This window comes from Salarias fasciatus (assembly GCF_902148845.1).
Source record: "Salarias fasciatus chromosome 7 unlocalized genomic scaffold, fSalaFa1.1 super_scaffold_4, whole genome shotgun sequence".
Taxonomy (NCBI): Eukaryota; Metazoa; Chordata; class Actinopteri; order Blenniiformes; family Blenniidae; genus Salarias; species Salarias fasciatus.
Genome location: NW_021941229.1, coordinates 13,622,607 through 13,637,655, shown reverse-complemented (window position 1 = coordinate 13,637,655; position 15,049 = coordinate 13,622,607). Strand labels below are relative to the sequence as shown.

General features: G+C 42.3%; 1 protein-coding gene across 1 annotated transcript in view; it reads right to left on the bottom strand.

Moving 5' to 3' along the window:
- The window catches only part of bcr (BCR activator of RhoGEF and GTPase), an 83,676-nt gene that overhangs the window by 29,802 nt on the left and 38,825 nt on the right, over positions 1 to 15,049 (bottom strand). Inside the window, exon 2 of the mRNA XM_030085229.1 lies at positions 3,657 to 3,841. Within this exon, the coding sequence (XP_029941089.1) occupies positions 3,657 to 3,841 (185 nt within the window). The remainder of the gene's footprint in view (positions 1 to 3,656; positions 3,842 to 15,049) is intronic.

Below are 15,049 nucleotides of genomic sequence, written 5' to 3'. Positions count from 1 at the left end.
CCCTGTAAAATAACATGTGAAACATGAGGGTCCACTTGAAACATCTGAGAAAATCACAAAAAGGGAACTCTAACATCCAGGTGCCTTTCAGTGAACTCGTAGAGGGAAGAGGGCATGCATAAAGTGTTTATTCATCGTTTCAGACCCCAGACGGCTCCCTGAGGAAGCTCCCACATTTGCAGACATATCATCTTTTATTCATCACTATGGCAACTAATGAGCCCATCTCTGGGTTCAGACTAAAGGGGCGTCTGCCTTCATTTTGGATAATCAAAAAAGTGAAAATAAAACACACTCTGCTTTGCCTGGGGTATATTTAGCTTCTCTTTTGACCGTGTATTCATGTCCAACAATTGCAACAAAAGCCAGTATTTCACATTTGACAGTCTCCAGCTTAGCAAGAGCTCAACCCAACATGATTTATGAATTCTGTCAACTTATAGGAACACCCTGAAGCAGATTAGAGTGGGGGGGGGGGGGGGGGGGGGGGGGGGGGTGAATGAATGGAAATGCATGTTCAATTCTACACTTTATTAACCCTTTTCAATTCTCATATTCCAATCTGTTTAGCATCCTTCACTCACTGAATGCCTCATGTGATTACCTCCTATCTCCACATCCACCGTGCCTCTCGGAATGATCCTGTGCTGCAGGAGAATGATGTCTTCAACATGCAGACATTACTTCTGGTTAGTTAAAGTGTACATTCAGTCACATGTGAGAGAGACTGACAGGTTAGCTTCCGCAGGATTTGTTCGGTGTAACACATTTTAATTGCTTTACGCCATTTGGTGACAGTTGATTACAGATGTGACGCATTTCAACAACTGAGATTTATTGTTATTACACAAACATTACAGCGAACTGTTAAGTGTGTGGGGGCGTCCCCTAGAGGGCAACCAGAGGAGTTCAGAAAGGACTCTGCAGCATCATGGATGATGAAGATCATCACAGCATGTTTTTTTTCCCTTGAAACTGTATTTTTTTTTTTTTTTTTTAATGAAGAGTGAAACTATTCTATTGAAAAACTCATTTAAAAAGTGTGATGTGAATATGTACTGTACGCCAGCTTCTGGGACAGGCAGTCTTCCTACAAGGAAAATGTGAAAAAAGTCGAGCATCCAACACAAAATTACCTGCAGTGAGACAAAGCCTGCACAGTGAGAACTGGGTGGAGCTGAGGGGGTGGTGGGATGGGCATGGTTCAATCTCTGTGTGGGAGGCTCATTCTTCCAAAACAAAGCCTCTCGTCTCGAGCTACATGTCAATAATGTATCAATTTTAGAATATTTTCCAACTTAGGATCTCTGAATCTGAAGTAGTGCAAAATTTAGTCTTTAACAACTGAATTGGCAAAAACAACCCTCTAACAACCTGATTATTGTAATGAAATTAGAAGTGTAATCATTACATTGTTCCATCATTACAAACTACTGATCAATTTAAGTGTCTTTTATGTCTTTACACTCTGCACACTCTCAGAATTACTCCTCAGAGTGCAGTTACCCGGTGTATGAAACACTAGTCTGGACGTTAAGTGCTGACTGTGCTGAAAGAGAGATGACCTTGTGACCTTGTGAGGAGCAAAAATAGTGAGAATTTATGCTTTAATATACAGAGGTTTATGAGCAGGAGCATCTCGGGATGTTTCAGTGGCCTGAGGGAGTTAAAGGAACCATTAATGGGCACCATCTCTTTTAAAAGTGCTGCCCAGGGATTTTATTATTTCACATTTTCCTCTCTTGACTGTCAATTATGAAGTTTTAGCAAAGTCAAATTAGCATAGAATGATGTCCTGGGTTGACCTACAAGCAGGTGTCACCCTGAGTGATGGGATTTCACCTGGATATAAGACTGACAGTTTGACTAAAGACTGTTATACGACAGTCCTACCAAGCCACTTCCACTTACCGACTGCCCTCTTTTCATTCCCCACTGCAAGGAAGTCAGATTACTGAAGAACAAGAGCCAACAGTGGAAAATTAAATCAGCAGAACTGCTGATGCTGATGACTCATCACAATGACTTCATGAATCCATCAGCTCCCTCTCAGCCAATCAGAGCTCGTCCGGGCTCTGATTCCTCAATTAGAGGAGCAGACCGGGACGATGTTTGGAGAGGAAATTGTCCAAGGGCGAATCAAGGACGCAAGTGAAATTCAATCTGACAGCAGTTTTTGAAAGCCCGTCTGGCTGCGGTGGGAATATCTTGATGGATAATTGTTATAGTGTTGTGTAATATATTTACCTGACCATCAGACTGAGCCTGTGACACCCCTAGATCTTCTTCTTAGGGTGTTTTTCAGTATGTTCTGCCTCTAAAGATGACTGTTTTTTTTTTTGTTTGTTTTTCTTTTTAATGAATAAATTGAATACTCTATAAAGCAACTTCATCTCGTGTAGTCTGTATTTCTGTTTTCGTGGGGCTGGATAAAAACTGGTCGCACACGACACATGGGAGGTCTTTCATTGCCTTGCAATTAGGTTAAGGTCAGTAACGGAACAGGATGCGACTCTTCTTTAGTGAAATGGATTACATCAATGCTACTAAGGCCCAATAAAGATAGCATTTCAAGTCTGTGTGTAGTATATATGGGAGTGCATTTCTTCACACTATGAGACAAGAAAAATGCCTTCATCAGGAAAGGGGCTGGGTTATGTTGGGGTCTAACATGTGGTATTTTTTGCTGAATATTATGGATAGGATCAATAAATATCAATTGTACGGCATAAGGCATAAAAATGTATGTGTGTGCCTGTGTGTGTAGAATTAAAATTAGTGAGCATTAAACCTTTCCTTTCGGGTCAAAGGCTGGATTCAGTCTCGGGGCACGTCATTTATTGGCAGATTCGACGCATCAATCACACTGACAGGTGGAGGAGGCAGGGTAGCCGTGACGCAGTTTTGTGATCACTAATGAAATTACTTTGTTTAGGGACAGAGACAGACAAACTCAGTATAATAAAGAGAAAAAAAGCTAATGCAAGCTACATAAACAACGTGACTGTAATAGCCTTGTGCAGTTCCGTCTCAGCCCAATGCGGGGTTGTGTGAATGTGTATGTATGCATCCTCTACATGATAACCTTCAAAAAGCACCAGACGTCACAGCTCACTGGTTTTCTCTCCGCAGACAAGAAAAGGAGAGCGAACTCGGAAGGGTAAGAGGATGAAGGCAGTGATGTGGTGATGAGGAGGAAAAGGTAATTCTGTCTAATACCCCAGCTGAGAGAAAGCCAGACGTTCAAGGCGGATGGGATTCTTCACCGGATGACTGCTTCTGGGGTTATGAGGCAGGAGATATTGTCCTTTATCAATCCTCTCAAATGGCAGATATGATTTCTCAATTGATGGCCATTTGACAGAACGGGATCGCTGTAAGAATAGATTAGCCCACTTCCCAGTCTGCATTGAGGTCAGAGTATGGAAGAATTGGCACAAATTTCTCACTGAAGAGTGACTTTTGTACATAAACTAAATTACTAAATTATATAATGTTTTGGTCTGTCAGAGATCAGAGGGGGAGTCTGCCGCCTCTCTGCAGTTTCTTTTTCCAAAGAATATTAATATTGGGAAACATGGAGGTGGAGACCTGTGTCATATCAATACTATGTATAATTTCTGATTTAAATAATTAAAAAGTCCTTATATACGAACCGATTTGGAGGATTCCAGGGATCCAGAGGAAAGTGTGTCCCGGCTGCTTCGGCTCTTTGAGCTCAGGTGTGGAGAAGACGACGGTGAGTCATCGATGTACGGCAGGATGTCATGGTGCCTCCGCTGCTCCTCCGCCCGGTCTGCATCGTAACCGTAACTCGGAGGAGTCCCAGTGTAGTGACCATCTGGTGAAGGAGAGAACCAAACCTTGAGTTTGTATGTTTATCCAGGTTTTTAAAAAGGAGGTTACAGCAGGCATTGATATACATTAAATGTCAGACACTCAACCAACATTCTTCAGACGACCCATTAAGCAGATTTAATGCAGACACCCAGACATATTTTGACCTACATATCACAAAACCCAAAGCTCTGCGCTCACTCTTGAGACAGGTAGGGAGACAGACCTCCCGCACACCAAGCAGGATCATCCGTTACATTGGCTGATTGGCTTTGTGCTCACAGAAGGTTGCCAAGTCTGGTAGAGTTAATTTCCAACACTAATTAATGCAGTCCTGGAAACTGGGACACACAAAATGAGTTTCCCCCTGCCTCCCTGTTCATGCATTTGCACAAAAAACATAAAGCTTGGAGAGGAAACACTTGAAAAGACCAACTTAAAAAAAAAAAATGGGTCAAGGTTCAATAATATGAAAGGATCTCTGGGGAAATTTTCAGCAACCTCCCTCTGACCTGCTTTTGTAGTGGGCGCCATCACTTTCTCTGTGTGATAATAACAGCTCTGCCATCGCAAAGTGTCTTTTCCCTGTGATATTTTGTGCTGCGACTCACAAAGAGAGGTGGGGAACAGAAATTTATAAAAGAATAAACACAGGTCAGTGAGCTGGATGTAAAGAAACTATATATTTAGTTAGAATGACTTGTGCAAAGTCACAAACGAGGTCGAGATGCACTTTATTGACATTAGATCTCACAATAAGCACGTTTCACTGAGTTATAAAGGTTCTTCCTGGATGAGAGGGTACAGTCAGCGGTTCCGGAAATGTGATGCACGACAGCTGAGGGGAAGACATTGTGCGTCCCTGAATGTCACAGAGGACCTTTCTGCTCTTCTCCTCCCACCTCTCCACATTCATCAGCGCCTCGCTGCTGGGAGAGAGCCGGCTGGGCCTCCTCTGTGCTGACTCACAATAACAACACACAACGGCATGTCCACAATCAAAGACGTGTTTACACAAACCACTCCTGTTCAGGATCTTTGAGACTGACTCAACTAAGAACAGATTCATAAAGTGTGTTTTTCTCGAGTAATTGTTGATTTACTCAGGTGTGTTGCATGCATTTGCACACGTTGGAAAAAACTGAAAGAAGGAATTTTCTTTACAGCAGATATGCAAAATATTTCAATGGTTTTATTTCAAGAGAGTAAGAGTGGGTGTGTCTGGCAGCATGAAAAAGTGTAGGCATACCCCTGGTCCAAACCAAAAGCAATAGTTCTAACTGAAAGCTTCCCAGCACCTGCTTCAGATGATGACAAACTGACGTCCCATGCTGCACCTCAGCAACTTCAAACACTGACATAATGTCATCGCTTTAGCATCTAATCTCGTTTAGTGCGCACGTCCGGCCCCGGACCACAGTGAGAAAACAACACAGATAACAAAACAGAGTAAAAGATAATCTTCAAAGTTACAGATTAAGGAGTGAGGAGGGGAAAGAGAGAACGGAACAGAAAGTACAATCCTAATGTATCCGAGGCTCGTCTGACCTTCAGCACGCCCACTGTTTGCTCCGAGTACGCACTGCTGCTCGTGGGTGGGTGTTGCCCACTGTGTCTGTTTCGTTCAGTGGAGCTGTGCCAGGTGTGTGTGTGTGTGCGTGCGTGCGTGTGTGTGTGTGTGTGCGTTCCTACGATCCAAACAGTTTCCAGTTCAAGAACCTTTTAGCAAGCAAAAACAAAGCTTATAAGTCTACAATTTTCTTGTCTTTGGCTTCACATAAAATGCACCGTTGGTGTAATTTTTAAGTTTTTTTAAATCCTATTTTACTTCCATATACTTGTGGTAAATATGACTGAATTTATATAAAAATTCACTGCGATTGTATTAAAATGTATTGCGGCTGTGTTAAATTTACCACCTGTTCACAGTAAAAACTTAGTCAGGAGAAAAGGTGTTCAGCAAATGATCCATTTTAAAAAGTGATTCATTACTTGTCTAAAAATGCATGGTGTGGACATGAAAAACAAAGAGTTGGAAATGAGTGAGTATCATCCCAGCGTGTGTCTTCTTCATGTATTTTTTTTTTCAACTCCGCCTCTGTTTATTCATGTTGGGAAGCATAACATCTCAGGCTGACGTTGAAACAAAGTCAGTCCTCCAGCTGTTTCCCCAAACACTTTGAATATCTACAGGATCCTTTTTTCTGTTAAATCATAACTTGTTCTTGAAAAAACCCGCTACAAAAAAAAAAAATCACACTGAGACTGACTGCTTTAAAGCACCCACACACAGCCCCGAGGCCCAACATGGTGAGCATCTAAACAGAAGTTTTGGGATAAAACCGTCTCTTGGTAGAAATGAGACAAGGTCACAGATGTAAAAACACAGCTGTGAATCATTATGATTGACTGTGGATGAAATAATTACATGAAATGCCAAATCCCTCACCCCTGCTGACTTCTGGTTAATGTATTTCTTCAAAGGGCAAACACATAAAACGGCTGCAGGATTATTAACCTCTGTTGTGTGTCTTTTTACAAATAAAGCAACACAACCCAGTCGCCACATTGCTGTTTCACACATTAAGGCTATTAATATATGTGATTCACTGGAGCTAAAATCAAATGAAGTGTTCATGAATTCTTCAAAAATCCAAACATATTATTACCTGTAATAGATTCCTGCACTTGTAAAACTGCGTGTGTGTATGACCTGCAGTTTCCAGTGGGGGAGGGAGCGGGCTTTCCAGGGCTGTTAATGGGTCACTTTAGCCTGTGGTCGTCAAACAGTAGGTTTCAGTCTGTCCACGTCTGACCTCATCTCAGCCCAGACGCTGCTTCTAACGCCGCCTTGAGTCACGTCGTCTCGCTTTGCCTCTCGCAGTCTTTGCTTTCTATTATGTTATATATCTCTCCCTTCATCTCTCTCCTCCTTTTTCTTGCTGAACAGATCGCTCGTATTTCCATTTATTTGCAGCCCTCACAGCTGGCCTGTTCATCCTCATGACCTCTGTGCTGTCTTGCCTTTCCCCTCATCCCCTGCATCCTGAAACCATCCCCCCACAGTAAAAGAAAAGAGGCGATGAAAAGCACCTAAAGAGCAGGGCAAACAGATGTACACGCAAAACACGGCTTAATATTATTCTGCAAAAAAAATAAAAAAAACATTGATTTCTTCCTGGAGCTATTGGCAACAACCAAACTCTGCTCGGAACCACAAATACCAAACACATGCACATCGGCACACACATTCCTGTGAAATGTTTACGTGGAAACTGTGTTTGGGAGGAGCTCAGGTCTTCTTCCTGCTGCAGGTGGAAAACTGCAGTCGCACTGGGAATAGCTGGAGCTCAGCTGCCATGGTAACACAGGGGCCTTTCCACAACAACGCCAGAGGCAGGGCAGGGGTATCAGGGTATCGGGGGTGTCATGTGGCAGCTGATCTGTTGATGGGATGTCCTATATAACAGAACACTACGCATGGGAGCTGCTGCTGAGTTATTAGAACGTAAGCGTGCAGGAAATGATGCTGAAGATGCTCCAGAGTCCGAACCGCATATCTGATCCTGACGGTGCGAGCAAAACAGAAGAAACACTGTTTTGAAGCAGTGATTCCTCATTTAAACGACTATCATTTCTTGGTCTCAGCGCTGACATGTATAACAATAAAACACACTGACACCGTGCAAAACCCACCGTCTATTTAACTCATTTTAACACAAGCAATGTAAGAGCTCAACTGAGCTTACGTGAGATAAAGAGAGCTTTTGGCCAACAGACAAAGAAAGCAATTGTTGCCTGAAGCTCTGCAATATTCCGAGTGGTGTCAGAGGAAAAGGTGAAAGCTAAAAAAAAAAACACGGTTAAGACATAAATAATGTCGGAGACTACAGGAAAAAAAGATGAATAACAATCAAGCACGAGTACAGAGACAAAGCAACAGACTGAGAGCCATGAAATTAAAGAGAGAAGGGGAGCGACTCTCAAAGGAGGCATAAGATATCCTCGATAGTCATCCTTTCCATCCCCCATCACGGCTTCCACTCAGCACGGCCGCCATAAATCTGTCCCGGCTGCTCATGCCTTTATTGGACCTGGGGAAAGAGGCCTGTCATCCTAACACGGCCAATATAGCCCCATCCCCTCACACACACACACACACACACACACACACACACACACACCTTTAAGCCCCACCCAGTCCCATGGGATGCTAATATTCGACTACACACACACACACACACAGCACTCTTTCTTAATCCAGCTAGTTTATGAGAGGTGTATTCAGAGGTTGAAGGGTGTGTGTTAATACCTTTCCTTCATCCTCACAATCTCAAATCTGATTCATTTACAGCACGCTATTGGAGGAGAGGGCTGATGCAGGCACACCTGAATACTGGAGATAAATAATATACATTACTGCCTGCTGAATAATGCTGTAATTTTCATTACTGCTAAACATATATATTGTATGAATGCAGTGTTGCGAGACGTACGGGAAACACTGAGGGCGCCGGCTATGCTGATTTTCTCAATCCCCTAAATATCCAATTTAGAGACAATTTAGTGCAGAAGAGTGGGGGCTGGTAGGCGAGTGAACCGGGGTGTGGGGGGGGGGGAGCTTTAGAAATGAAAGTGAAGCTCCGGCGTCGCTGGAGGGGACAGACACGCCACGCCGTCAAATGAACTTGAGCCCGCCGTAATCCTCCCGCGACGCCACGGCCACTTGACAGCAGTTAATTTGATAAACGTGGCCATCTTGTCATTAGGGGGCAGATGTAGCGGCAGAAGCTGCACATAGCTCTTTATTCTCAAACCATTAAATGCCATCAGTTGAGATCCAAGAATCTGGGGAAGCATGAGATGAGCAGGAAATCTGCATTCCTCATAGAAACCATTGAGTGCAAGGAGCAAAAAAACAGACTCTCAGTAAGATAAAGATGAATGCTAAAGGTATTCTCTGCAGAATTTCTCTGAAATAAAGTGTGTGCTTTGGTTACGCACACCCATCTCAGCGGAGAGTACGTTTCCCTGGAAGCTTGATTCATTTCACGAATTTGTTTTTCTATTAGAGGCCTTTGAGAGTACCAGAGGGGACCGCACACTCCCCGACTCTCCTCATGTCTGTTTTCAGTAAAAGTCAATTTCTTATGCATATAATTTAACCGATTAAACCAGCAATCGCAGTCAACCGATGCCTATCTGTCGGGCAATTTCTTGTTTCCCGCTTATTAACATACTCAAATTCAGAAATCATAATAAAGCAATTTGTTTGCTGGAGGTAATCTCTTTGCTCCGGCATTGATAATCTCTGTGGAAACGGCACAGCAGCAGCAGCAGCAGCAGTCGGTTTCAATCATGACGTCGGGGCAAATGCCAAATCAGAGGCGCTGCTCCTTTAAAAACTAACAGCGCCCCCTGCAGTGACGTAATCATCTCTTTGTCTCAGAACGGAGGGATGAAAGACAAAACTGTAGCCAAATTTCACTGAAAAGAATGGATAATTACGGGAGGACAGAGATGATAACAAAAGATATCTCTCATGTGTTGTGGAGCCTCGTGTACTTTGTGGCTTTACAACACCGCACGGTGTCTATCAGCTTTTAACTGTCTGTGTGTAAATGTCTCTGTGGTGCTGAGCATTCTTCTGAACTCCTCACAGGAACAGATGTAAACCGCTTGTCCGTGTTATTTTCCTGCCATAAATCTCCACCCCAGAAACAGATTGTCAGATATGACATCCAGACTGCTATTACACGTGAGTTATTCCACCTGCAGCACAGCCGGTGGCTGCGTCGCACACAGCCCAGCCAAAAAAACAACTTAAGCACTAAAACAGACTGCAGGTGGATTCTCCTGGAATACCGAAAGAAAGAAGATAACAAAAAAATTAAGTCCATCTAACTGAAAATGGGTTTGTTTTTCTCCGTTTTTGACGGCCACTGATTCTCTGTGCAGATTAATACAGGTGATCTATTTGAATCAGACAAAGAAAAGTTGTGTTTAGCAGTCAGTTATTGAACATAACAGCCATTCCCTCTTTATTTAGTTCAAATTCATTCAAACTCTGAATGCTGTCAGACTATGTTTAAGCTGTCATTCATTCATAGTTCTGCATTACCTGATATTAATAGGTTCTGGCTGCTGCTGGTGGGATACTGCTGTAGGTCAAACTCATTAAAGTCCAGAAGCCACACACAGCATGAAGTGATCTCCACATCAATACAACGTCACCTTTATAATATTTGAAAAGAAATCTTTGGAAAATGTTTTAATTGGTTTTAGTGCGAAGAAATATCAATACTTTTTGGAAAAAAATAAATTAAAATAGGTGCAATTTTCATATTCAGCCTCAGTGAAAACTCACAGTGCGGCTGTCTTCCTCTTGTGGCTATTTCCAGCAACACCGACATGACCTCCACAGTCAAAAGATCACGATACCGCACAGCGCACTTTAGGATTTCAAGGATGTGAGTTTTTGCATCTTGGATGTGCGGATGACAAATGTGTCGTGACTGTTCGGTGCTGCCAAGTCAGAAACCGAGTAATGTTTCCAGGACCTTGATGAATCTACGCTAGAATGAATCAGGAAATAGAAAAACGAAACAAAAAGTACATAATGTTGGGGTTAGTAAAATGATATTTAATGGTACTAATTGTCATTATTCTGTCTCATCTATGATGAGGAGCAGATGTATGGCACCAATTCAAAATAAAGAGACATCTGATTATTGAAGGGTTTCAAAAACATTATTTGATTAAGATTCTCCAAACTCAACCAACAAACCAAACACTTCATCCAACATCCATCCATCCATTCAGACATCCATTGAACTGGATAATTTCAAGACTTGTTAGATTTCTGAATTGTTTGTTCCATGAGCATCATTTTTGAAGATTTTAGAAGAATCTGTTCCAGGAGCTGTTTCATTATTGTCACAAGTCTGACAGAAGAGAAAGTAGACAAACAGGGAGACATAACAGGAGGTGTTCTCATGAAAAGAAAAGACGCTTGAAAAGAGACAAGCTGGCAGGCTTCAGGTATGCAGAGAGAAATGACCCAAGCACAGAAATAAACATAATTACAGTGGAAGTAACGACGTGAACGAAAAGATAATTACACAACCAGTCATCAAGTCTGTCGCATCTTGGAGAGTTTGTCAGCTCCCCTCGGTGCTGTATGTTTTACAGCATCCCCTGCACCCATCACTCCTCTCCCTCTCTTTCTCTCTCCGCATCCTTTCATCACAGCAGACTTTCGAGCCGAGCGCTCATGTGTCTCTGTGGACGCACGCTCAGACCCGCTCTTCCCTCATCCTGCCAGACGAACCTTTGATTCTCTAAGCGCCTGTCGTGTCTCCTCCGTCAACTGCTAAAGTCATTAGGAAGGAGGCTCATTACTTTGACCCCCGAAGCATTATGGGGGGGGAAATAAGCGTTCAAATTGCCGCAAAATCACACAGAGACACTGATTAATAATACAGCGTGCTAAATTACCAGCTCCACTCTGAAATATGGACAGTGCTCATTAGAAAGCAGTTTCTACCAGCATAGATAAAAATGTGTCATAAAAAATAGAAGATGCTTGGCTTGTGGTTTCAAGTGGCATAATACCAACGCTAAGGTGTGGATACTATGTCTGCATGATATCATACCACACTATGTTCTGACGTGATCATAAAATGGGAGACTGCAATAGCAGCGCTGTTAGGAAGCTCAAAGACGCAACTTTGACACACAGAGCAGCATCAGTTAAGCTTGGTTGGATTTAAATATTCAGTAGTGTCAAATCAGGGTTTTCCCTTCACTCTTGGTAAATAAACGGTGTCCCTGCGTGCGTGCTTGCCCACACTCAGCTGGAATCGACTCAGGCTCCCTGTGACCTTGAGGTGGATAAAGCAGTACAGAGGATGGATGAATACGCTGCGCTTTGGTGTCGTTTGTCATGAGCAACAATGTGAGTCATTCAAGGACTAAATGGAGTGGAGAGCGGAGTAGCTTTTCAAAATAGGCATTCAAGGACGCCTTACAGTCATCTGGGCATCTGTAATTTTAGGGAGACGCTCACAGACATTTCTGAGATTCTGGAAAGTTTACATGTGATGTAATGCAGGGACACTCAAGATACTGCAAATTTATGGTGTACATGATTATGATATCCTCAAAAATATGCTGAAAAAGACTGATTGAACTGTAATTCTTATCTACATGAATTGTGCAGTCATGCTCTTGAGGAAAAATGATCCAACGCAACAAAGTCTCCACTTTTGAAAAGACATTAACATCATTTACTTAAGTGTTTGTGTTTATCTCATTCTTGCATATCACATGTTGACTCAGTATCTTTTAGATCTCTTGCAGTAACTGTAATAAATATGCATGTAGAAACAAAACTTGGGTCTTCGCTTCATAACAGGGCAGGACAGTATGGTCCCGTTCTGTAACCCTTTCATGCCCGAACACATCTCACAGCATTCCTCGCCGTCTGTTGTGTCTGTCGGCCGTGCGCTCATTTCCTGTCCGAGCCGGCCTTTGGCAGGAGCCAGTCTGCGATCTCACCGCACCAATAAATCCTGCGAGCCGACCGCAGCCCTCTGACACTCTGTTTAATGCATCATGAGCACCGTGGTGATTGCGTGTGTCTCCGTGTGGGCGGGGAGCGGCCTCATTAATTTATCTACACTGAAGCTGGCACTTAAATCTCCACGGCTATCTGCAAAGACTCTCTGTGGCAAATCATAAGTAACGTGTGGGTTTAAAATGCGATGAACCAGACACAAAACCATTCTCCTTATCTTTGAACACACTGGTAAATTTTTCAGAGTTAGAATCAAGGTTGAAGTGTGATTAAAACTGCTCAACTTGACTGATTTCATGAGTTTAAAAGGGGAAAACTTCAGTAACTCAAGATAAATTCTCTAAGAATTCCGCTGAGGAATATGGAGCTACATGAAGTAAATGGATAAAGAAGACACGTTTATGAACTTTATTACTCAATGACCATTACCTGCGAGCACTTGCCACTTATGCAAATAATTCTGCAAAAGTTCAGACGCTACTGATGCTGTTTGCCAAAAATGTCTTGATAATTACTTTTTTAAACTTTGCCATGTGTGACTAAAACTCGTGGCAGGCTTTAATAAGGCAGGTAAGTCGATATCTGGATTTCTATCACACATATTTTCACAGCGGACCTCAAACTATTTCCACTGGGATCGATGTGACCACACCAGTTTTCTTTCCGTCTCGTTCGAGACGATCATTACTGGTGACAACACTGAGCTTCTTGCTACAATCAAGAGACCAAACACCAGTCTGAGACTGAGCTTTCACTCTTAAAGCCTGGATAAATCGAGTTTGGTCAGGAATGCAGTCAGTAGCAATGTTCAGTGTTTTCTTTGTCATTCAAAGAGTTGTGTACTGTGCCTTCGCTCCCTCTGGACCTGTGCTCCAATATTCTTCAGCGTGTGAGGGAGACCTTTGGGCACAAACAATCTGAACTATGATGTGAGGATAATTGGGTGCTCCATCATGACGCTGCACCTGCTCACTGCGCGACAGGAACACACAAGGTTTTAGGCTGCTTTAACGTGAATGTTAACCCCCGCCTGGTCGGGTCTGGCTCCATTTAACACAGCACCAAGGATTCTTATGATATGATGCATGAACTGGAAAAATTACAGGAAGTTTTTTCCAGTTGAGACAGAAGCACTAGAAGTCCAAGCTCTCAATACTGATCAAACTGAATTTTCATTCATTTAATATGTTTGAAAGTGGATATAGTCTGCAGCCAACATGCTAACTATTCAGTGCTAACACTAGCAAGCTTGCAGAGTTTTAAAGAGCAGTAACATGAAGTTAAGTTATTGTTTGACAGGTGTAAGTGCAGAACGTACAAAATATATTAACTTAGCTTGACATGCTGCTATGAGAAAGACCATGAAATGAATGATCAATTCACTGCAACACTGTGCAATCAGGTGTTTTCACATGTTCACAGAGATGTTGCTGTGAGCTGGAGGCATCTGAAGCTCAAAGCAGAGCAAAGGTTAGAGGTTAAAGGTTAACGCATTGGAGGAATAGACAGAAAGGTCACAAGGGATTTGTGCTACTGTGTCTTCATGTGTGTAAGACTGCAGCAGGGGAGCTGAAATCCAATTACCAAACAATATTTCTTCTTCAATCAATAAACCCACCAGCTAGAAAATTCTCCACAGCAGCTCTTATCTACTTCTGGAAACACAGAGCCCGTCTTAATAATACAACCATTTCATAAAATACTGGCAGAATTAACTGGACTGAAAGCGAATAGTTGACTGTCTCTCTTGAAATAAAAATGTAAAACTAGCAGATAAAAATATTTTCGAGGATAAAATGGGAGACAGGAAGTATGAAAGAATCTACACAGTCACTAAAGAGTCGGCTCCTTACATAAGTGGTCGTCTTTAATTTTAGATGCACTTGCATTTTATAAAGCTCAGCATTATTGATTTCGCTCTGAAAGCTTTACATCAGGATAACTAATCCACGTTTAATCTAAAGTTTCCTTTCAGCCTATGTGAACACAGAAAAAATAAGTTTTTCTCATGATTAATAACATCTACTGTGAAAAAAAAAAATGTCAATAATGTCAAAACATAAGATTTGATTTGATTTAAGAGACTTGTCTGACAGCTTGCAGGAAATGAATCAACTATGACGTATGACAAGCAATAAATAAATAAAAATGATCGGTCTGACAGGCAGACATTCATATGAGGGCTGATTCCCCTCCTAGGGATTTACATAATATGTGAAATGCACCGACTGCAATTAAAAAAACATTTGGTTGGTTTCACTGTAAAATAACAGACCACGGCTAAACATTTGTATGCTTTTGGTGGTTTTCAAAGAGAAATCTTTCAACATGAGCTTCCATGTGCTGCGGCTTACAGTGCATAATGGGATTATGGTATATACTGTTTATATGACATGGAGCTGCAGCAAAAAAAGGAAATTCAGTCTGGCAGCACAGCCGACACCAAGGGAGCATCAACCGGCTGCAGGCTGCATCCACAAACTGTAAGAAGCTTGACAGTTCTCCAAATGTGCAGCAAAAATGTAACAAAGAGTTGTGGTTTTCATTTGTGCAAAAGTCGACCGTCAAGATGGAGCACGTGCAAAACACAGTTTCCAGGCTTCTTTCACCCGTGCTTGAATCTGAATGCAAACA